The sequence below is a fragment of the Macrobrachium nipponense genome, chromosome 4 (assembly GCF_015104395.2).
Source record: "Macrobrachium nipponense isolate FS-2020 chromosome 4, ASM1510439v2, whole genome shotgun sequence".
Classification (NCBI taxonomy): Eukaryota; Metazoa; Arthropoda; class Malacostraca; order Decapoda; family Palaemonidae; genus Macrobrachium; species Macrobrachium nipponense.
Window position 1 is genome coordinate 15004073 of NC_061100.1, and position 25204 is coordinate 15029276.

At 39.4% G+C, this 25204-nt stretch overlaps 1 protein-coding gene across 14 annotated transcripts in view; it reads left to right on the plus strand.

Annotated features, from left to right (window-relative positions):
* The window catches only part of LOC135210724 (1-phosphatidylinositol 4,5-bisphosphate phosphodiesterase classes I and II-like), a 634901-nt gene that overhangs the window by 420494 nt on the left and 189203 nt on the right, over positions 1–25204 (plus strand). For 9 of the 14 annotated variants that reach the window (XM_064243527.1, XM_064243524.1, XM_064243531.1 and 6 more), the window contains exons 4-5: positions 1–25; positions 2491–2622. The exon at positions 1–25 is cut by the window's left edge and continues 17 nt beyond it. In XM_064243527.1, coding sequence (XP_064099597.1) covers positions 1–25; positions 2491–2622 — 157 coding nt within the window. The remainder of the gene's footprint in view (positions 26–2490; positions 2623–25204) is intronic. The other 5 variants (XM_064243528.1, XM_064243530.1, XM_064243537.1 and 2 more) reach the window with 1 other exon arrangement.

Sequence of the window (25204 nt, forward strand, 5' to 3'; positions counted from 1 at the left end):
GGACGTCACGAAGTACCTTTTTATGGTGAGTCACTCTAGGTTGGCCCCCTACTCTCATCGATGTGATCTCTTAATAATATTAATAATAACAATTTATATTTAAAAAAAAAAACAAGCAACTGATAAAATCGAAATCTCGTCCTCATCACTCTTCTCAACAGTAATAAAATACCAGTCGTCTTCCTGTTCGTCTGTTTTTTTTTATTATTATTTATTTTTTATTTTATTCCTTCCCTGTAAAATGGTAAAGGTATATTACTATGTATACATCTTCCGACGTTATGTCCTACGGTGGTGTCTCATCATGCTAGGGTGTGTAAATTGGTCTCTCTCTCTCTCTCTCTCTCTCTCTCTCTCTCTCTCTCTCTCTCTCTCTCTCTCTCTTAATTGACACCTTTGAAATTATACAACTCTCTCTCTCTCTCTCTCTCTCTCAATTGACACCTTTGAAATTATACAACCTCTCTCTCTCTCTCTCTCTCTCTCTCTCTCTCTCTCTCTCTCTCTCTCTGACACTGAAACTTCTACACTCTCTCTCTCTCTCTCTCTCTATCTCTCTCTCTCTCTCTCTCTCTCTCTCTCTCTCTTTCACAATTGACGCCTTTGAAATCATACAAATCTCAGATACTTATTAAATTGCAAGACCTGAGACCTGAGGTTTCAGAACCAGGTCTGAAAAAAGAAAAAAAAAACAAAGAAAGAAAGAAAACGGCGTTTTGAGGGGAGACCACAGAAAATGCCATGAACTAGACACCGGTAGGATTTGCGTTTCCTCCATCCGTAACTCTGTGTTCTTCTGTAAGTGTTGAGTACTCGTAGTAGAGCATGATTCTCTCCGCCTACATCATCATCTCCATCGTCACTATCATTCTCGTTGTTATTACTATTATTATGATTATATTAAGATTATTATTATTATTGTTGTGGTTTTCAGTGTTCTTGCTATCATGACTGTCCGTATTCTTTTAGCCTTTCGTCTTCAACAGTGTCTCTGAAATTGGATAAACTCTGTATAAAGTAAATAGAAATCATTTATAAAAAATATATATATAACACTTAATGTTCTTCCATCCTTTTGCGTATTACTTGGACTTGCTTCCTGTCGCTTTCCCCAGCCCCAAAAAAAGACAAAAAAAAAAAAAAATTCCCACAGGGTTTTTCTCTTCCTCAAGATTTACACGTAGCTCCGTTTTCGAGAAAAAAATAAAAAAAAAAATTGATAGCGACATCTCTCACATTTTACATATAGATTCTGCGTATGACCTGTCTATCTATCTCTTCACTGAGGCATGAGTAATAGTTTTGACATGATCGATTCTCCGTATATCCTGAAGAACTCTCCTAGAACTCTCTTCCGGTCCTCCTCAAGTCTGACAACCCCGTCCCCTCCCCCCCCACCGGGAATTCCAAAAGCCTGGCTGAGGTCACACCCAAACAAATATAAATAATAAAAGATCCCCTTGGCCAAGTGAAGGCCGAACCCGTCCAAAGAAAAATAAAAAGCCGTTGAGGCTTAACCAGGGGGCGTTGGCAGTGCCCTGCGCCCCCGCTCTTAAAAAAAAACATCCCCCCTTTTTGCCCGGTGTCTTTGAAGGCGTGTTCGTGTCACCTGTCAGGTTTGAGGAGGAGGATCATCTTGTACTTAGAAGAACATCTTCCAAAATTTTATCTACATCTTCCTTGGTATAGATATACTATATAACCCGTAGGAGCCAAGCCCTGAAAGAGAATCAATTTTTTTTTAAAGTTCCCCGTGGTATAGCATGACAAAATGGTTAATAATGGTTAAAAGATTTTTTAAAAAGAGATACTCTAATGCCCCCTGGGCTCATTTGCGGCTAAGATTCGTCATTGAGCTGAATTTGAATGAAAAGTTGAAGGGGGTACTATACTAGCTTTGGGCGTGATGTCCTTTCTAGCACGTTGCGTAACTAACCTTAAGATTGGTGTTCATTTTTTGTTTGTGCAGAGTAGCTTGATCATCTGTTATCTCTGTACAGAGAAGGACATCCTTGAGTTTCCCAAGGAAAGTTATTAGTTTTATTGACTAGTCCTGTCATATGACGAATCTCAGCCGCCCCTGATACCAAATATACATTGGCGGACTATTACACTGTCAAGAGAAAACTATAAAGAGAAATCCCTAGATATTGATTCATACTTTAGAAGTAGTTTACTTTGTAAGGTTAATTTATAATGATAATTCATTGTTCAAGCCCGCTCACAGGGATGATCAGGTAACTGAATCTTATATATAAGTTATTTTCACCTTCTGATGTGGCCATATTTTGTTTCCTTGAAACTTGTTATTCCATTGTTCAAATAGAAAAAAAAAATGGCCACACAACCGACCTCTGCATGATCGTAGCGACCCCACGTTGCAAAATCTCTCCTTCTCTCCCGCCCCCCCGCCCCCCCCCAACACACCGTCAGGAGACGAACCAGGGAAGGATAGAGAATAATCTGGCGTTTTTATTTTTTTTCGGTTAGGACCCTAAGATGACGCTGAAAGGTGGGACCTCCGACCACTTGGAGCAGAAGAGCTTCACCGTCGTCCACGGTCCGAACTTCGTTGACGTCTCCTGCTGCAACTTCGTCGCCCAGAGGCCGGAAACAGCTAAGGTAAGTTAGAAGAAGAAGTTTCTGTGAAGTTATTGACGTCGATTTTGATCTGATTCTGTTGAATGGTATGATGGGTTCGAAGTCATTGGGTTGAGGTCTTCTTATTATTAATACTGTTATTTTTATCATATTTTTATTTTTATTATTACTATTATTTTTTATTATTATTATTTGCTATTATATTATTATTATTATTATTATTATTATTGAAAAAGAAACCCACAAATTCAATTTGTAACTTGTTTACTTCTAAGTATTTACATTTAGTTTTACTCCACACTCGAGTACTTTCAGGCCCTTCTGTGGCCCATTCTCAAGAGATGTTGGGATGTTAGCCTGGGTCAAGGCCCAGCAGTCTGGCAGAAGACTGCTGGGCCTTGACCCAGGCTAACATCCCAACATCTCTTGAGAATGGGCCACAGAAGGGCCTGAAAGTACTCGAGTGTGGAGTAAAACTAAATGTAAATACTTAGAAGTAAACAAGTTACAAATTGAATTTGTGGGTTTCTTTTTCAATATTCAGAAGAAAACTGAAAGAAGTTTTTGTTTGGTTGATTATTATTATTATTATTATTATTATTATTATTATTATTATTGAAACGATATGCCAGCAACGTACGAAAAGAATCTAGTGTTTAAAGTATTAATTCGGATATGATTCTATGAAATGGTATGAAGGCCTTCAAAAGTATTATATTATTATTATTATTCTTTTATTATTATTTTTTTTTTTTTTTTTTTTTTTTTTTTTTTTTTTTTTTTTATTTTTTTTTTTTTTTTTTTTTTTTTTTTTTTTTTTTTTTTTTTTGCTCTATCACAGTCCTCCAATTCGACTGGGTGGTATTTATAGTGTGGGGTTCCGGGTTGCATCCTGCCTCCTTAGGAGTCCACTTTTCTTACTATGTGTGCCGTTTCTAGGATCACACTCTTTTGCATGAGTCCTGGAGCTATTTATTATTATTATTATTATTATTATTATTATTATTATTATTATTATTATTATTATTATTATTATTATTATTATTATTCAGAAGATGAAAGCCATTCTTGTGGAACAAGCCCAATGGGGGAGGGGGGGGGCGGCATTGCCTTGAAATTCAAGCACCCATTGAATACGGTGCTCTTTTGAAAGAAGTAACAGAAGGTAACGGGAAGTTCAGAGAGAAAGAGACCAACTATTAGGAAAGAAAAAAATAAATTGACATATTCATAAATAAATAGATTTAAGTGTAAGAAGGTTATTAAAATACACGAATTGTTGTATCGTAGTAAATCGTTTGGGCATTATTTGAATAATTGGTATTGGGCAGTATTTAGATAAGTGGTATTGGGTAGTATTTGAATAAGTGGTATAGGGCAGTATTTGAATAAGTGGTTATGGGCATTATTTGAATAATTGGTATTGGGCAGTATTTGAATAAGTGGTATTTTGCAGTATTTAAATAAGTGGTATTGGGCAGTATTTGAATAAGTGGTATTGGGCAGTATTTAAATAAGTGGTATTGGGCAATATTTGAATACGTGATATTGGGCAGTATTTGAATACGTGATATTTTGCAGTATTTAAATAAGTGGTACCTAGGCAATGCAAGCAGTTTGATCCGTAGATAAAATAGAAGTCTGGTGTTTGCTGAGTTGTCAGCACGTTACATCTTTTTGTCAAATAAAACTGCATTTAAACAGTGATGATAATTTTTCATATTCCATTATTTAGTACGAGGTGCCTTTGCATAAATGTTATCAATCTTTATTTGAATGTCTAGAGAGTAATGCCGTTAATAGGTAAATCGAATTGCATTTACTGTAATTTTTACTTTATGTATTTCTCAACTACATAATTTTTAGTTTATGTATTTTATTGTATTATTAAGAAGGAGGTGCATTTTCACAGCAAATCGCAGATTAAAACTCTTGGGCATTCCATTGAGGAGTGAGAGATGTGTTTATCTGGCGATAGAAGTTCACTCTCGACGTGGTTCGAAAGTCACGTCAAGCCGTTGGTCCCGTTGCTGAATAACCACTGGTTCCATGCAACGTAAAAACACCATACAAACAAAAAAGCAAACAATAAATGCGATGAGAACACGGTGGTCACGTGTAACTGAGTATGGAAGCATTGACATTGAAAGCTGCAAGTCTTGGTCAAAATGGTAGATCCTTCATTTGAGGGTATTCAGTTGTACTCGTTACGGGATTGTGTTTTGCATCGCTTTTTATCTGAAGAATCCGGCTGTTTTCGCTCAGAAGTTTCAACTGATCAGTCTCCCAGAACTCTTGACCACAGACTCTCAGAACTCTTGACCACAGTCTCTCAGAACTCTTGACCACAGTCTCTCAGAACTCTTGACCACAGTCTCTCAGAACTCTTGACCACAGTCTCTCAGAACTCTTGACCACAGTCTCCCAGAACTCTTGACCACAGTCTCCCAGAACTCTTGACCACAGTCTCTCAGAACTCTTGACCACAGTCTCCCAGAACTCTTGACCACAGTCTCCCAGAACTCTTGACCACAGTCTCTCAGAACTCTTGACACATCTCCCAGAACTCTGACCACAAGTCTCCCAGAACTCTGACCACAGTCTCCAGAACTCTTGACCGCAGTCTCTCAGAACCTCTTGACTACAGTCTCCTAGAACTTTGACCACAGTCTCTCTCAGAACTCTTGACCACAGTCTCTCAGAACTCTTGACCACAGTCTCTCAGAACTCTTGACCACAGTCTCTCAGAACTCTTGACCACAGTCTCCCAGAACTCTTGCCCACAGTCTCTCAGAACTTTTGACCACAGTCTCTCAGAACTCTTGACCACAGTCTCCCAGAACTCTTGACCACAGTCTCTCAGAACTCTTGACCACAGTCTCCCAGAACTCTTGACCACAGTCTCTCAGAACTCTTGACCACAGTCTCTCAGAACTCTTGACCACAGTCCCTCCCAAACTCTTGACCACCATTCCTCAGAAACTCTTGACCACAGTCTCTCAGAACTCTTGACCACAGTCTCCCAGAACTCTTGACCACAGTCTCCCAGAACTCTTGACCACAGTCTCCCGAACTCTTGACCACAGTCTCTCAGAACTCTTGACCACAGTCTCTCAGAACTCTTGACCACAGTCTCCCAGAACTCTTGACCACAGTCTCTCAGAACTCTTGACCACAGTCTCCCCAAACTCTTGCCCAGTCTCCTAGAACTCTTGGACCAACCCATTCTCACTCTTTGACCACAATCTCTCCAGAACTCTTTTGACCACAGGTCTCCCCAGAACTCTTGACCACAGGTCTTCCAGACTCTTGGCCCAGTCCCTCCCAGAAACTCCTTGCCACCGTCTCTCAGAAACTCTTGACCACAGTCTCTCAACTCTTGACCACAAGTCTAAAAGAACTTGACCACAGTCTCTCAGAACTCTTGACCACAGTCTCCCACTCTTGACCAACATTCCTCTTGAACTTTTTACCACAGTCTCCCAGAAACTCTTGACCACGTCTCAGAACTCTTACCACTCTCAGAACCTCTTGACCACGCTCTCAGAATTTTGACCACAGTCTCTCAGAACTCTTGACCACAGTCTCTCCAGAACTCTTGACCACAGTCTCCCAGAACTCTTGCCCACAGTCTCCCCCACTCTTTGACAGTCTCCCAGAACTCTTGCCAACAGTCTCCTCAAACTTTTGCCACAGTCCTCTCAAAAACTTCTGACCCACAGTCTCAGAACTCTTTTGACCACAGTCTCTCAGAACTCTTGACCACAGTCTCCCTCGAAACTCTTGACCCACAGCTCTCTCAGCAACTCTTGACCACCTCTCAAACCTTGCCACCATCTCTCCCAGAAACTCTTGACACAGTCAAACTCTTGACACAGTCTCCCTCAAACTCTTGACCACAGTTCCTCCCAGAACTCTTGCCCACAGAACTCTTCAGAACCTTTTTGACAGGTCTCTCAGACTCTTGACCACAAGTCTCCCAGACTCCTTGCCACAGTCTCTCAGAACCTTGACCACAGTCTTCCCAGAACCTTGGACCACAGTCCTCTCCCAGACTTCCTTGACCACAGTCTCTTCAGAACTCTTGACAGTCTCGTCAGACAACTCTTGACCACAGTCTCCCAGAACTCTTGACCACAGTCCCTCTCAGACTCTTAGACCACAGTCCCAAGAACTCTTGACCACAGTTCTAGAAACTCTTGACCACAGTCTCGTCACTTCTTGACCACATCTCAAACTCTTGATCCACAGTTTCCCCAGAAACTCTTGACCACAGTCTCTCAGAACTCTTGACCACAGTCTCCCAGAACTCTTGACCAACATTGGCCCCTTAATATATTTTAAATATCTTACCAAGGATATGGGGGTTATCTTCCACCTCGTATTTTCTATCTCCTGTTTTATCAGACTTGCAGAAGTAATGCAGTAAATAACCTTCAGAGGCTATCGCACCGATAACTGCTTCATTTTATTGCAAGGGCGTGAACCCCCTGTTCTGAGTCTCTTCTCTTTAACCCTGGCGGTGTCTACACCAGTTTGATGCGCTAAACCAAGCAATCAGTCAATTGTGTAGGTTTGAATTCCAAGACTTTTGTTACATATTCAAATTGTAGGGCTTAGTGAAAGCATACATATGATTGTTAACTCTTTCCTGACAACACTTATAATGGGTTTTCGAAATCCACTCAGGGGAAGACACCATTCGTATCCCCTTTACCCAGTGATAATATCACCCGATAAATTTATTATTATTATTATTATTATTATTATTATTATTATTATTATTATTATTATTATTATTATTATTATTATTATTATGGGAAACAGACCTTCTTTCAAACATGTTTTATTAAATATAATGGCAGAATTTACAGATTTCATTGAGAGAATTCTTTATAAAATAAACTATGTAAATTCTGCCATTATTTTATATAATAAAACATATTATTGTTACTATTATTATCATCATCATCATTTTTATTATTATTATTATTGTTTTTTTTTTGTTTTTATCACAGTCCTCCAATTCGACTGGGTGGTATTTATAGTGTGGGGTTCCGGGTTGCATCCTGCCTCCTTAGGAGTCCATCACTTTTCTTACTATGTGCGCCGTTTCTAGGATTACACTCTTCTGCATGAGTCCTGGAGCTACTTCAGCCTCTAATTTTTCTAGATTCCTTTGCAGGGATCTTGGGATCGTGCCTAGTGTTCCTATGATTATGGGTACAATTTCCACTGGCATATCCCATATCCTTCTTATTTCTATTTTCAGATCTTGATACTTATCCATTTTTTCCCTTTCTTTCTCTTCAACTCTGGTGTCCCACGGTATTGCGACATCAATGAGTGATACTTTCTTCTTGAGTTTTATTATTATTATTATTTTTATTATTAGTATTATTATTATTATTATTATTATTATTATTATTATTATTATTATTATTATTATTATTTTATTATTATATTCCAAATGCACAAACTGTCGTATGGGTCAAGCCTAGGGTGCTATGAGGTTACAAAGAAAGCGTCCACTGTACCCCAATTCTCTCTCTCTCTCTCTCTCTCTCTCTCACTCTTCTCTCAGAGAACTTGTTAAGACGAAATGGACTCATGTATATCTCGCTAAAAAGAATACAGTTCCGCTGAAGAAGTCTGTGTGACTGATAGATATTTTTCCTTATATATATTGGTAAAAAGAGGGATAAATTTATATATTCTATATATATATATATATATATATATATATATATATATATAGGTATATGTGTGTGTGTGTGTGTGTGTGTGTGTGTGTGTGTTCCGTTCACCACACTGCTGGTCGTTCGAGAAGCAAAATTTAGCAACGTTTGGTCAGTACTTGGACGGGTGCCCACCTAGAAAGCAATCGCTGACGAACGACAAACAAGCCCCTTAAAGCATTCATGGTGGCAGGGTGTGGGGCTAGCAACCGCACCTCTTGGATATCTGCCGAAAACTGGAAGGATATGAGCGCTGTACATACGTGTACACACACAAATTTCCACAAGAATGAGAACAGGCAGTGAGGTAGAAATCGTGGAAAAGGGTTTGTGATCTGCCGAACAGTGCAAACTGAAAAGTAAGGCGGATAAACTTGAGGGTACAACGGGGAAAGTAAATACGGAGGAGAGAGAGAGAGAGAGAGAGAGAGAGAGAGAGAGAGAGAGAGAGATAGAGAGAGAGCAGAGAGAAGAGATGAAGAGAGAGAGAGCGAGAGAGAGAAGGAGAAGAGAGGGAAGAGAGAGAGAGAGAGAGAGAGAGGGGAGGGCAGCAGCAGAGAGAGAGCCAGTTCGACAGTCAACTTGAATCTGTGACGTCATTCTTAACCTTGCATTTTTCTCCGGACGAAGCCAGGTAGCGCAAAGAAGAGAAGAGGAAAAAAAAAAGAAAGGGAAGAGAGGGAGGTTGGGAGAAAATGGGGAGGAGGGGGGGGACGAAGAGGAGGAGGCATTCCTAACCCCTCTCCCCCCTTGAATACGTTGATCGAAAGTCTTTTAAAACCTAACTGAGCTTATGACCCATTCAGTCTCGGGAGTCACGCAGTATTAAATCATTTTGCAACGCACTCATTGTGTCAGTATATTTCCTAATGGAAATATACACCAAATATACACATACGCTTCCCGTCCCCGCTGCCCCCCCCTGAAAAATCATTAACTTCCTCTTTAAGGGCACGAACCCAACTAGCCTTGTGCCACGGATATTCTGCGTCATGGGACAAAAGCACCGACGAAGAAGAAGAAGAAGAAGAAGAAGAAGAAAAGAGGAATAGTCGTTGACCTGCGAGAAGTTGATATATTTATATGAAGAATTTTCAGGGGGTCGATATTCTGTTGAAATTTCGCTTGCTTTTCGAGAATTTGCGAAGCATTCATTAGTTAGCTTCTTAAAGAGAAGAATGTGATTAGTATCACCTGCCACTGAATGACGAAGGCGGAGCAGATGTTACGTTAATCGTGGAAAAAAAAAAGAAGATCGCCTGATCTGTCATGTTGGCGTGTTTAAACAACGTTTCAGGGTCCTCGATATATTTTCATTATTTCAAATATTTACTTTGGAAACCACAAGGAATCAGAATTTTTTTCAAGATTGTAGTATGTGAGCATCCATGAAAATGGAGGTATTCGTGTCGTACAGAATTAAACGAATGCTTTCTTCTGCCAGCCACCGATTAAGGAGGGAGGGAATATTATGTTGACTGCCCCACGACAACCGGCTTTCTCCACTTGCAACAGCCGACGAAGGAAGTTCCCTGAGAATGTATGTGACTTCGCACAGCCTGTTGAATTTCTGAGAGGGAGATGGCCAAGAATTGAGTGTGGGTTTACCTCGGAGATAGAGATGGCCAAGAATTGAGCGCAGGTATACTTTGAATGTGGATGAGCCTGAGTGTAAGTTGGCGCCACAGATGTGCAGGAATTGAGTACAGATTTTCTTCGGAGGTATATAGGAATTGCTCCCAGATGTACTTCTGATATACGTATATATATATATATATATATATATATATATATATATATATATATTATATATATATATATATATATATATATAATATGTGTGTGTGTGTGTATGAAAATTACATGTACTAGGTTCCCTTTGAAGATCAGTAAGAGTTGTGTGCATTTTATAAATATTTTATGAATAGGGGTAAGAATTGAGGGGAAGTTTGTTATCATAAACATGGGTAAGAATTGGGAGAGGGTTTCCTTTGGAGATGCATGAGAAATGAATAAAGGCGACGTTTTGAAGGTTATGAAAAGTATTCTGAAATTGGTGTTTTTAAGATTTATACATGTAGTTTAACGTCAACTTTAGTGTGCGCGTTTTCATATCTCTCTGAGAATGGAGAGCGGGAACTGGTCGATCTCGGAGCGAGAACGAAGTGCAGACTTATATATCGGAGATGGATGAGAATTGAATGCATGGACGAAACCGCTGAGAATTGAATGTAGGGCCACTTTGGAGATGGATCATAACTGTGTGAAGTTTTACCTCGGTGGTGATGGGTAAGAATGAAACGATGAGTTTTCACCAGAAATATTTCGAAGGGTGGTTATAGTGGAGTGTTCTTTTACCTAGATATGGAAATGCCAGACAGTAACACGTTGGCACAATCGTTGTTCTTTGGATCAGTGAAGAATTCCAGTACCGAGTCCACCGGGAGACCACCAGTGAAGCCCAAGAAGGTAATACGGTTACTCTAACTCAGTAGATGTTAGCCGGATGAAACTATTAAATACATAAAAAAAAGTGTAGAAATTTCCCTTAACGGAGTGATAGCGTCTCAAATGCTCCCCGTGGGATGTACAATAAAAACGATTTGCTTGTTAAATTGGTATCTTGAAGTTGAACCATCCTTGGCAGTTCATATTTGATAGACAGTTGAACAGTTTTAGTCAAGTTCTGTTCATTGCGAATGAGCATAAATATAATTTTAGAACACACACACACACACACACACACACACACACACACACACACACACACACACACACACACACACAGAGAGTTATTTTTCATTGCGTATTTTATTTGCTATGCTCACCATCACGTTCTTTTTACGCACGATATAAGGTCAAACTTCACGCTCTACTGCTCAACTAGACCTGACACCTGAGGTCAGTTGTCCTCAGGTGCCCTCAGGTGTCAGGTTACCCCCCCCCCCCCCCCCCCCCCCCCCCCCCCCCCCCCCCCCTTCGACGTTGCTGGAAAACGAAACCTCATACACCGTCGGAGGAAGATTTATAACCTCTAATGAAACTAGGTCAACCTTATAACATCACTGGAAGGCAGAAGCTCAAAAACGAAAAAACCCAAAGGTCAAAGAACCCCTTTAATTTTATGGGACCCCAACCCGCTGGGCAAGGGGGAAAAAAAAAACCATGCAGGTCAAAAAATTATGTTTCAAACCTTATGTGACACCCCAACCGCTGTGGGCAGGAAACCCCTAAAGAAACTAGGTCAACCTTATAACGCTGCTAGAAGGCAGAACCTCTAACGAAACTAGGTCACCCTCATACCCTACTGGAAGACAAGGCCTCGGGCAAAACTAGAAGATCAATCTTCATAAATTAATATATATATATAGATATGATATATATATATATATAGAATAATATATATATAAAACTACCTGCAAACATTGCTATAGGAATCTTCAACAGCGCAGGAATACCAAACTCGCAACTGCAAACACCGCTGGAAGTCTTAGCTTGATACTCCTGGAAAACCAGAGAAAATCAGACTACAGACCTCTGGAAAATGAGAACTGAAGCGCTGCTGGAAGACCCAGTCTCATGAACGATTCTGGAAGGTCCCTCATAAGCAATTCTGGAAAGTCGGCTCTCAAAATCAGTAAGGAAACCGAAAAAAAAAAAATCAAACTATATGAATTGCTGGAAAACTCAAACTTAAAAAGTGTTGATAGATCTACCCGAAGATGTCAAACACTGGAAGAAGCTCTAACCTAAGACAGCCTTGAACGATGCTGGAAGACGAAATTTCAAGCACGACTGGAGAGAGAGAGAGAGAGAGAGAGAGAGAGACTGCTGGAAAATGAAACCTCGCGCAAAAGCTGAGAGGCTGAACCTCGAACCCCAACCGCTGCTGCAATACCAAACCTCAAACCTCAATCAAACACCGAACCTCTCAGAGGACCATAAACGGTGTGTGCTGGAAGGCCAGCGCACCTCAGACGTTGCTTGAGCTAGCAAGGGAAACTGAGGGAGGCGTCCCTCCCCATCAGGAGAGCGCCTTTAACCAACCGAGCGGCGTCGCCTTGTGATCGGATTCCATTAGCCTTCTATCAGTACGCAAACAGTCCGTCCCTCTGTTACCGCACAAACCTACACTTGCCTACCTACCTACCTACCTACCTACCTACCTACCTGCGCCATGAAGACGGCCTCCCATGCTGGGAAACCAGGCGAGGGAACACCCACCCGGTACGAAGCTCTTTTGTTTTAAAAGTGATTTGATCGGGAGGTCACTCGATTGAAACATTTCAAGATCTTAAGTCATTCATATCTGTTTGTATCAGAGCGTATCAGATTCATAATTGCTCACTTTTATTTATTTATTTATTTATTTTATGCACAAGTTCTTACACCAGACTGCAAAGTGTTTTTTTGCAAATTTATGTAATTCTTAGTCCTTGTCCATGGTAGGGACGTTAACCTTCTTTCCGCTCAGTGTTCTTCTTTTATCGGGGATGAGACGTGGCAGGATAAATTCACGACAGAATTGTCTGCAACCATCATAAATTCGTAATACGCTCTTGACTTCTTCTTTCTTATGTCAAATGCAATGTGTATCCATGTTTTAATTTGTTCTGTATATAACGCAGGTAAGTTTCAGGTAATGAACTTAAAAGAGATTAAGTAAAAGATAAAAAGAAAACAATGGAACATAAGGTATTTGAAATATCATTAGCAAGACAGGATTGTAGTTCCACTGTAATATTGGCCTCGACTTTGACAGGAAGGTTTGGGCACTTCCAAAATAATTTGATGTTTCACCGCAAACGACTCCTCATATCAGCGATTCTTCGTGATTGGGCAGTGATTCCACGTATCGCCGTCATGGTATACCATTGATAGAGCCATAGGGAATTTATTAATAATCAAGTGCCCATCAACTCATTCGTGTAGGATTAGATTAGACATAGACTAAATCCTTTACTCCTTGTTGGTTTCATATTTTTGTTGTGTGTGTGTGTGTGTGTGTGCTATGTGGAAATTAGGAGTTCAACCCTTCTAGAGTCGTAGGTTCTCTGTACATTACGTGTTACTAGGTATTTTGGGACGGCCATCAACAGCTTCTATAGTAGATTCACACCACTTGTGCATCTGATGTCTAGGCCCGTCCCTTACGACGTCCCTGATTGGCTGTTGATAAGTCAAACACAGGGATGAAAACTCTCACTCTCTCTCGAGAGATCACATAGGCAGGATGTATGTTCCATCTCTCCTGAGGGATACGTCTTTCAAAAGTATCCCTCAGGTACGTGAACACTCTCGAGAGAGACTGAGAGTTTACAGTCCTGTGATTGGCTTATCAACAGCCAATCAGGTGCTTCTTTGTTATTTCTTTTTACATCTATGGCAGTTTTACTCAACTAATGGGTGAGTATGATAGGGTTTTATTATAGAAACAAAAGCTATAATAATAATAATCGTAAACTAGATGCTGAAGTAGCTCCAGGACTCATGCAGAAGATGTCCTACTAGTAAACATCGCCACATAGTAAAGATACGTGATGGACTCCTAAGGAGGCAGGATGCAACCCCGTAACCCCACAATATATATATATATAAAAAAAAATACTCAGGTCAAACTGAAATGACCTATGATATAATAATAATAATAATACTAATAATAATAATAATATTATTATTATTTATTATTTATTATTATTATTATTATTATTATATTTATGGACACTTACTTCTTGGAAGATATTGAATAATGTATAAATAAATATATACACATATGTACGTTTATATATTAATAACATGCGGAGTTCAATTGACGAAATTAGGGAGCCATGCAATACCTCTCCCCCAGCCCCCGCCCCCCTTTTTTCTCTCCTTGTTCATTAATACGCGACAGGGGATTACAGAGAGCAGCATTCATTGGCCGACGAAAATAAATGTTTTCAATTCAGGCAGTATACGTTATAATAATAATTATTCGCGCTGTTTCCGAATACCCATGGCCCTGTAGATGACTTACCTAATTATGGCGGGTGTTTATTTATGTATTTGAATTGATTTGGGGACACGATGATAACTGAAGGGTAGTTGTCCTTCGTGTTGATGTCAATACCAAAATACTTGTCCACTCTCCTTGTAGAGATAAGGACGAATTTAGACCGAGTGTCCTGGGCGCTAGGCCTACCCAAGAGAGCTTTTGTCTTCGAGTGTTGGTTGACGCATTCCTTCGCTTACTCGGGGAGTAAGCCTACAAACTACTTTATTGTTGTTGCTGTTCTTGCTCTTGCTGTTCTTTTTGGGGGCTAGGAAAGGTCTATGAAAAATCCTAAAAAGGTCTGAAATTGGTGTTCTGCGTTGAGTAGAGATACAGGAATTTCAGGATAGGATATTCGCTATGTATTTATTAGAATGAAAATGTAGAAAATACATAATATGACTGTTAAACAGTACATAACAATTATTTCTAATAAAATATAGCTTATATATTTTAATTTTCGTCGGTGAAACCAGGCTCTATTAGTCTGTAGATTTTAACGCTTTTTGATTTACATTAAAAGTTAGGAATATAATGCTTACAACTTATATGCCTGAGGGGAAAATTTTCCCCGCATTCCGAGTAAGCAGGAGGTCGGATCACGCCTTGTTCCTTCTGTATATTTGCTTATCAGGTTTAAAGACTCATAGGGAGATTTATTTCATATTTTTCCTTGTTTTTTCACTATACTGAATTATCCGTGAATGCTATGAATATTTCATAATGGAAGGGATAGTTACGTGTAAATGTTTTGGTCATGATAGAGTTCTAATACATCAGAAACTGAAAAAAAAATCTTTATTATCAGAATTTTTACGAAATTACTATCAGCAGATTACCGTATGATTTTCAAGGTTATGTAATGAATTACAGTAATGTAATTCGTTCCTATGCAAAAGCATTTCGAGGAAGACACTAGTATGACAATCCTTAAAAACGCTTTTACTTTTCAAGAAGGTCCCATTTCTGAGTGGCCTGCATGAAAATTTCTCTCTCTCTCTCTCTCTCTCTCTCTCTCTCTCTCTCTCTCTCTCTCTCTCTCTCTCTCTCTCTCTCTCTCTCTCTCTCTCTCTCTCTGCAGCTGAGAAGTCGAGAGTTGAGAAATCAGAAAGAGCCAATTACTTAAGCTTGTTTTTCTAGGCTCCGGAACCTTCTAGACAGCGCATCTGAACGGTCCAGTGAAAACAACAACCTTCTGGATGCTTGGAGAGAGAGAGAGAGAGAGAGAGAGAGAGAGAGAGAGAGAGAGAGAGAGAGAGAGAGAGAGAGAATTGGTTTTCGGAAAAAATTATATAGTTCGAAAGTGTTAGAACCAAATCCTGGAAAAGCAGAAGTATACGACACATTGGAAGGTTGTGTTTGTCAGGGCGTATGACGCGCTAATGATGAGCGTTCCCTGCAGATGTATAAAGCGTCTCATATTGAAAGAGAGTTTTCTGATACAGAGTTCATCCATGATTCCACAGCTGACGTGCGCATGTTGCAGCGAAATTGTTTTGTTTCCGGTTTGTCCCAGTCAGCCCTGTTAAGAGAGATTGCCTATTTATACGTATGTATGTGTGTATGTTTTGGTCTGTGTGTGTATGTGTGTACACTAAGAAAGTGTTCAGTAGGTGTTTTTTCCTCTGTGTTTGTTAAGCAATCAAGTGTCATATTCCCTCCTTGGTTAGTGGTAATGAGGCATCAGCCCAAATCCCGAGTAAGTGAAATCCATCGTGTGAGGACCGTAGACTTTTTTCACTCTTGCCCGTTTTGCTCACATTTTCTGGGACGAAGACTGAACTAGGAAATAGGGAGTTCTCTCCCTGACGAATGACAAATGTGAGAGATCTTTCGAGTAGTGACAACCAGCTTCTGTTTTATGGGGGTTTTCAGGAGGTCACAAATCATGCCAGAAACGCCGTATGGGGTCGGTTGCATAACTTTACACTATTCAAATGTCAGTTCTATTCGTGGACTTGACAGAAAACCTCTGAACTGTTTTTATGTTCTTTTTCAAGGTCATACGAGCTGCTGCCACATAGCTGGATAGAGCTTAGCTAGGAGAGAATGGGAGGTATCTGTGAAAGTGAGGAAGGTTAAGAAGAAACTCTGATCGACATTTGAAGAGGAAAATTGGGCCAGGGAAAGAATAGTGTGACCTCTCATTAGTGCGGACCGATGCACGCTACTTTTATTTATTTATTTATTTATTTTTGCGTGGTCCTAGAGACAGTTTGAACCTGCCAATCTGTGGTGACAATTCTCCACCCCCCCCCCCCCACCCCCCCCCCCCCCCCTCCCCTCTCCACACTCCAAAATTCCTCCCTTAGGGGGAAATTTCCCTGTGGTTGAGAACCACTCTGATAGAATATATGGCAGGAAGATTTGCTTTATATGCTAGACAACTTGCTGGCATGCCACCAGCTTTACTCGTATGAGCTGACGGTAGAAGTATCACTGTATATTATATCTGTTTTCATGCCAACAAGGTACTTGTTGTTAATTCTGGTCATTTATAAGCCAGCGTTAATAATAGTTTTTATGGCATCTTTATTCTGAAAACGGTGATTTTGATTGCGCATTATTTTCTGAGCACACTTCTCCGGAAGTCTACCTTGTACTAAGCAGACAGTACGTTTTGCCGGAAGTGAATAATCTTGGTTGTTTGAGTTAAGACTGAAAAATTTGCTTTAGTCGTACGATATGTGAACTAACCATACATGAATTTTACTTCATCTCTTAGGAAGACAAAGAGTACGTTGTTTTCAGTCTGTAACTTTTTCGCAATTATTTTCCAAGTCACTCTAGTTTCATTCCATTGGGTTATGATTGCTATGAAACCTTGTTATTATTGAATCTGCTTCTTGTTGAAGTCAAGAGATGTTATTTTCCTCATTTTTTGACTAGTGACTGTTGTGTAAAACAGATTAGCCGTTTATTGTTAAAGCAGTCAATCAGAAGGTGACGAAAGCGAAAGGCGTGACTTGAGTGGGAGCCAAAAAAATTTAAATTAAAAAAATGGCAGTGTTTTGTCAGTCTGATATAACATTCATTTAACGAATATGCATTCCTCGCGTGATGCATCGGGTCAGGTAGTTTGATAAAGCATTTATATTGAAATAGTTCCGTGTCAGCTCATAGAAATGCAGAGCTTTATTCCTAGAATAACATAAATCGTGAAAGGGTTAAAGTTGCCTGTTGGATTTGCCAGCATGCCAAAAAAAAAAAAAAAAGAAGTTTTAAATTGGGTTTCGCGAAAATTTTTTTCATTTTGTCGTTTGGCTCATGGACACGCACCTCGGAAAACTATTTCTAAAGTTAGATTTTCAGTACTTCAACAGTTTTGTGACCTTTCGTTTCCCCGGAACTCACTGCTGTCCTGTGTGTTTCGAGGGTCATTTTGTACGGTTCTTTTTGGCAGGCAAAATAGAGGGCGTATTTTTCTTACAGTCGCTCTGACTTCTGATCTGTTCCAGGAACTGTGTAGTATGTTGTGTGGAGTTTATCTATACGGCCGCTACAGCGTATAATCAAGGCCACTCCTATATCGTTGCCAGACGCATGGTCATGACTTACTTTATCCTAAAAAGAACAAGTAAAAAACTACTGAGGCTAGATGGCTGCAATTTTGTATGCTTGATGATTGGAGGGTGGATGATCAACATACTAATTTGCAGCCCTCCAGGCTAAGTAGTTTTCTAAATCTGGGGGCGGTCAGAAAAAGTGTGGACGGACCGACAAAGCTGACACAATTACAGAAAACTAAAAGATACAGGATAAAAGTCATATAAAGGACAGTTTTACAATTTTGTAGTTGCATTACGTGGATTGGGTGGTATACGTGTCATCTTAGGTCAAATTCCATAAAGCGATTAAAGGTTTTGTGAGCATTTTAAATGTATTAGTTTTCTGAAAAAAAAAAACGGAAAAGAAATCTGTGTGTCCGCCCTCAAATCTTAAAAACTACTGGGACTAGGGGGTTGCAAATTGGTATGCTGATCATCCACCCTGCAGTCATCGAACATACCAAATTGCAGCCCTCTAGCCTCAGTAGTTCTCATTTAATTTAAGGTTAAATTAAACCATAATCGTGCGTCTGGTAAAGATATAAACCAGGCCACCACCGGGCTGTGGTTAAAAGTTTCATGGGCCGCGGCTCATGCAGCATTATACAGAGATCACCGAGAGACAAGATCTTTTTTCGGTGGCCCTGATTATACGATGTACAGAAAACTCGATTGCGCTGAAAACACTTAGGCGCATTTTTCACTCGTTTTTAATTTTTTTTTTTTTTTTTTTTTTTTTTTTTTTTTTTTTTTTTTTTTTTTTTTTTTTTTGGTGGGGGCTGGATGTCGGAGGACCACCTTTGCTTTCCTATATATTACCAGCTGAAACTGATAATAGATAACCCAGTTGGCAGTTTGAATAGGCGTTGGGTGACTCATGGTTCTATATTTAGGGAAACGCTCAGATTTTATCACTTTAGGTGAAGCAAGAATTACATGGATCCGTTTAATGCTTAATCGCGATTATTAATTATTGCTTTGTAAGCTTACAGTCCTGTATGTAGTATATTTATTAAGTAATATAGTCTCTCTCTCAATTGATATAGGTGAAAATGAATCCGTATGGATTTAGTGCCGTCAGTACTCCACACATGATGCATTCTAGGTATCCCTGAAGGGCATTTGCAGCGTTCCTTCTGCCTCTGGCTGCACCCGCTTTGTAGCTGTTTATTTTACCGCCATTCCCGCGTCCTTTCTTCACTCTCGCTGTCCAACCTCTCTTACCTGTTACGAGTTTTCTCCCAGTTAAAGTTTTAGAGTCCTTTACTCTATCTCTGTTTTCTGGATCTCTGTCTTAGCTACTACATATGGCCGAAGTCGGCCTAGTGCTTGGCACAACAGCCTAAAAGTTTTCTCAAGTCAACAACCCAAGTGATCAGTATCTACCTAAACATAGGCACAACTTTAGCAATAATCCCATGAAATATGTTTCAAACAAAATAATCTCATGAATTTAGTTTCAAATCTCATGATTTTTTTGTGTACAATAATCTCATGAATTTCGTTTCAAACAATAACCTTATGATTTTTTATATACAATAATCTCATGAATTTTGTTTCAAACATAATAATCTTATGATTTTTTATATACAATAATCTCATGAATTTTGTTAGCAAACATACAATAATATCATGAACGTTGCTTCAAACACAAAATAATCTCATGAATTTTATTAGCAAACACAATAATCAGATGAATTTTGTTAGTAAACACACAATAATCTCATGAATTTCGTTAGCAAACAAAATAATCTCATGAATTCTGTTTCAAACACACAATAATCTCATGATTTTTTCAAACACAATAATCTCATGAATTTTCTTAACAAACGCACAATAATCTCACGAATTTCGTCAACAAGCACACAATAATCTCATGAATTTCGTTAGTAAATACAATAATCTCATGAATTTTGCTTCAAACACAATAATTTCATGAATTTTTTCGGCAAACACAATAATCTCATGAATTTTGTTAGAAAACACACAATAACCACAGGAATTTTGCTAGTAATCACACTAATCTCATGAATTTTATGAGCAAACACAAGATAATCTCATGAATTTCGTTAGCAAACACAAAATAATCTCATGAATTTTGTTAGCAAACACACAATAATCTCATGAAATTCGTTAGCAAACACACAATAATCTCATGAATTTCGTTAGCAAACACACAATAATCTCATGAATTTCGTTAGCAAACACACAATAATCTCATGAATTTCGTTAGCAAACAAAAAATAATCTCATGAATTTTGTTAGCAAACACACAATAATCTCATGAAATTCGTTAGCAAACACACAATAATCTCATGAATTTCGTTAGCAAACACACAATAATCTCATGAATTTCGTTAGCAAACACACAATAATCTCATGAATTTCGTTAGCAAACACAAAATAATTTCATGCATTTTGTTAGCAAACTCACAATAATCTCATGAATTTCGTTAGCAAACACACAATAATCTCATGAATTTCGTTAGAAAACACAATAATCTCATGAATTTGGTTAGCAAACACAATAATCTCGTGAATTTTGTTAGCAAACGCACAATAATCTATTTTGTTTTAAACTGTAATTCATCATTTTTTAGCTAAGATTTCTCGTAAGAGAGCCCAGGAGCCTCTATCACTGTCAGCCCCTTCCTAATGTACTAGTACACTGCTTATAGATGAAGCGAGTTAACGTGATTCGAGACCACAAAATGCGATAGGGGATTTTCCCATGAAACTGCCAAAACATAGTTCATAAGTTGCTTATGATAATGCGGGGCTCGGATCTTACAGATTTGATATGTAACCATATATGAACTGAAAACGCACACATAAAGGTATGGTGTGTGGCAAGGTATTTTGTTGAATAATTGCATGTCTGAGAGAGAGAGAGAGAGAGAGAGAGAGAGAGAGAGAGAGAGAGAGAGAGAGAGAGAAATGGGAAGGGAGAGAGTGAGAGATAGATGAGAAGGGAAGGAGAGAGAGAGAGAGAGAGAGAGAGAGAGAGAGAGAGAGAGAGAGAGAGAGAGAGTGGTATTTTATCTCAAGGTAATCTTCGAAATTGATTATCCACAGTTATTGGATGCGTTAGTAGACATGGAAAGGAAAGGAGGCAGTTCAGGTGTAAATATTTTTAAAACTAAGAGATAAATGCATTAGAAACTATTCCTTGGATGTTAATCTTTGCTCACATTTTACGCTTTATGAAAAAAAGAGGAAAATTTTTTTTATTATAGGTACTAAAAGGATGATCTCAAGATACTTCTCGATCACGTGTTGAAATTAAGTTTTTTGAAGTTTTTTGAGAAAAACCCAGTTATATTTACACCAAATTTCAGAGACCTTTGTTTATTTATTTATTTATTTATTGATTTATTTATTTATTCATTCAATGCTGTAGATCCAAATAACCACCGTGGGTCACTGGCCGTTTATCTGCTATGCTAATATTAAAACATTGAATATCTATATATCGACATGGGACCATTCCAGTTTCGACAGTATATCAAAATATCTGTCCTAATGCATCATGTTTGGAATATCCGCTCGTATTTATTCGTAAAATTTAGCTGATTCATTATCAGAGCGACAGTTGTCAACTCATGTGTTCATAGTCTCTCTTGGTTACTGCCGATGACGTGTTGAGTTTTGCCTTCCATATCAGTTGCTTCAGAAAAAAAAAGTATTTTCAGTTAATGTTCTGAAGTGTATATACATCATGGAACACAGTTGACTTATACTATAGTATATTTACATCACCATGCATATGACGTCTAGGCCTGTCCCTTACGACGCTCCTGATTGGCTGTTGATAAACCAATCACAGGGCTGGAAACTCTCGGTATCTCTCGAGAGTTCACATAAGTAGGATGTATATGTACTATGTTCCACCCTCAGGAGAGGTGGAACATACATCCTGGCTATGTGACCTCTGTCTCGAGAGAGACTATGAGTTTCCAGCCTTGTGATTGGCTTTTAAACAGCCAATCAGGTGCGTCGTAAGGGACTGGCCTAGACATCAAATGCACGGTTGATGTGAATCTACTATAGGTGCTCGTTGAAAAGTGCAGTGTTTCCTTAGAGTCTCAGGAGCCTTATTTTTGTACATCCTAATAAGCTGGAGATTCTGGAAGCAAGTCAACATTATTGTTATTTTAATCAAACTACATTTCTTACTGTTTTTAAAGTTTTTTTTTTTATAATCTGAGCATCCAGTTCCTTGGAAGCTTAGGAATTTAATATTACGACAATTGATAGCTTATTATTCTTGTTGTGACTGATTAGTATTATTAGCAATAGTAGGAGAATAGTAGAGTTATGTTTGCTGTGTGGCTCATGAATCTCACTTCTGGTTTTTGTAGAAACGCTGTCAGTCTGTCTTTAGGGGAAAAAAAAACCTTGGAACGTTTTTTGATTGAAAAGATATGATCTTCGCTTTCCTGGGCTTTTAGACCGTTTTCATATAGATATTTTCCTCCGTTATCTCTCTCTCTCTCTCTCTCTCTCTCTCTCTCTCTCTCTCTCTCTCTCTCTGACTAATTCCATGTAATTATTCTTTCTCTCTCCCTCTCTCTCTCTGTCAGACTAATTCCATATAATTATTTTTCTCTCATTCTCTCTCTATCTTAGACTGATTCCACATAATCTCTCTCTCTCTCTCTCTCTCTCTCTCTCTCTCTCTCTCTCTCTCTCTCAGAATAATTCCAGATAATTATTTTTCTCTCTCCCTCTCTCTATCTTAGACTGATTCCACATAACTCTCTCTCTCTCTCTCTCTCTCTCTCTCTCTCTCTCTCTCTCTCTCTCGCCCATCCACGTCTCCTCGGATTCTTGGGACGTGGAAGAAGTCAAGAAGAAGAGGCAGGAGGAGGAGGAGGAGGCAGTCAAGGAAAGAGAACCAATGTCCGAGGGAGGAGAAGGGCAGATAAACAAGGAATGCCAGATTCGTTGGCAGGTGTACCGAAATTTACTATTGATCTGCCTACCCCATGACGCGCTCCCTCGCTCTCGGTGCGTGACGTCATCACGTGTTAGCACTGAGTAGTCGAGAGAGAGAGAGAGAGAGAGAGAGAGAGAGAGATAGATGGAAAGTGAGAGAGAGAGAGAGAGAGAGGTGGGAAGCGGGAAAGAGAGAGATAGATGGAAGAGAGAGAGAGAGAGAGAGAGATGGGAGGGGAATTGAAAGAGAGAGGGAGAGATGGGAAGGGGAAAAGAGAGAGAGAGAGAGAGAGAGAGATGGGAGGGGAAGCGAGAGAAAGATGGGAAGGGGATAGAGAGAGAGAGAGAGAGAAAGAGAGAGAGGAGATGGGAGAAGAGAGAGAAGAGAGGGAGGGCGAAGATAGATAAGAGAGAGAGGAGAGAGAGAGAGAGAGAGAGAGAGAGAGAGAGGAAAGAGAGAGAGATGGAAAGTGAAGAGAAAGAGAGAGATGGGAAGGGAAGTGATAGAAAGAAAGATGGGAAGGGGGAAAGAGAGAGAAAGATGGGAAAGGGGAGAGAGAGAGAGAGAGAGAGAGATGGGAGGGGAAGTGAGAGAAAGTAAGATGGGACCTTACCTTACCTTACCTTACAGACCTTACATCTTGTTCGGGTTGCCCCAGGTCCCTCAGTGTGAGGCACCTCTAATGTCTACCAGAGAGTTGCTAGTACATCTTCCGGTATATTTTGCATCTTCCAATCTTGGATGGTCTGGGATGCAGTTTAGATATTTGTCGAGCTTATTCTTAAACACATCTACGCTCACTCCTGATATATTCCTCAGATGAGCTGGCAACGCATTGAATAGACGCTGCATTATCGATGCTGGTGCGTAGTGGATTAATGTCCTGTGTGCTTTCCTTATTTTTCCTGGTATAGTTTTGGGCACTATTAATCTACCTCTGCTTGCTCTTTCTGATATTTTTAGTTCCATGATATTTTCTGCTATTCCTTCTATCTGTTTCCATGCCTGAATTATCATGTAGCGTTCTCTTCTCCTTTCTAGACTATATAATTTTAAGAATTGTAGTCTTTCCCAGTAGTCTAGGTCCTTAACTTCTTCTATTCTAGCTGTAAAGGACCTTTGTACACTCTCTATTTGTGCAATATCCTTTTGATAGTGTGGGTACCATATCATATTGCAATATTCAAGTGGACTACGAACATATGTTTTATAAAGCATAATCATGTGTTCAGCTTTTCTTGTTTTGAAGTGCCGTAACAACATTCCCATTTTTGCTTTACATTTTGCCAACAGAGTTGCTATTTGATCATTGCATAACATGTTCCTATTCATCATCACACCAAGGTCTTTAACTGCTTCCTTATTTGTGATGGTCTCATTATTAGGTCCCTTATATGCATATAGCTTTCTTTCTCTGTCTCCATAATTTATTGATTCAAATTTATCAGAGTTAAATACCATCCTATTTACCTCTGCCCAATCATATACTTTGTTAAGGTCTCTTTGTAGAGCGTTCCTATCTTCATCACAAGTAATTTCTCTACTTATTCTTGTGTCATCTGCGAAACTACTCACTACCGAATCCTTAACATTATTGTCTATGTCTTCAATCATAATAACAAACAGTATTGCAGCTAACACCGTACCTTGCGGGGGAGGGGAAGAGAGAGAGAGAGAGATGGGAAGGGGGAAAGAGAGAGAGAGAGAGATGAGAGATAGAGAGAGAGAGGAAGGAAAGGAAAGGGGAAGAGAGAGAGAGAGAGAGAGAGAGAGAGAGAGAGAGAGAGAGAGAGAGAGAGAGGCCCACTGCGGGGTAATGATGCTTAACTTTTTCATACCTTCAGTCGAGGAGGATTGAAGCAGCAGCATCTCTTCTGAAGCTTTTGTCTATTGTTTTCCGCTCCGCTTTTGTTTTGTTTGTCGAGTACAAATGCTTCTTCTTCTTCTCCCCCCCTTCCCCTCCTTCCCCCCCCCCCTTCCGAGAGGTTCCGTTCACGGGGGCGAATTGCGCGAGGGGGGGGGGGGGGCGCCCTGCCACGGGAGAAGAGATATGTCTATATGGATCGGGAGAAAAACTCGGGAGAGAATTCTTGGCGATTTAACTTCTTCGCCATTACGAATTTCAACTCTTCTTCTTCTTTTTCTTCTTCAGGGGAGCTTAATCTGCCCGACCGACTGGTGCGAGCTCTAGTATTTGCCTTGGTTTATTATTATTATTATTATTATTATTATTATTATTATTATTATTATTATTATTATTGAAGACTAAGATCCGTGATGATTTTTTATTTAGATGACACCAACTCTCTACAAGATCTCGACAGTCCTCCGTATAAGTAATTTATAG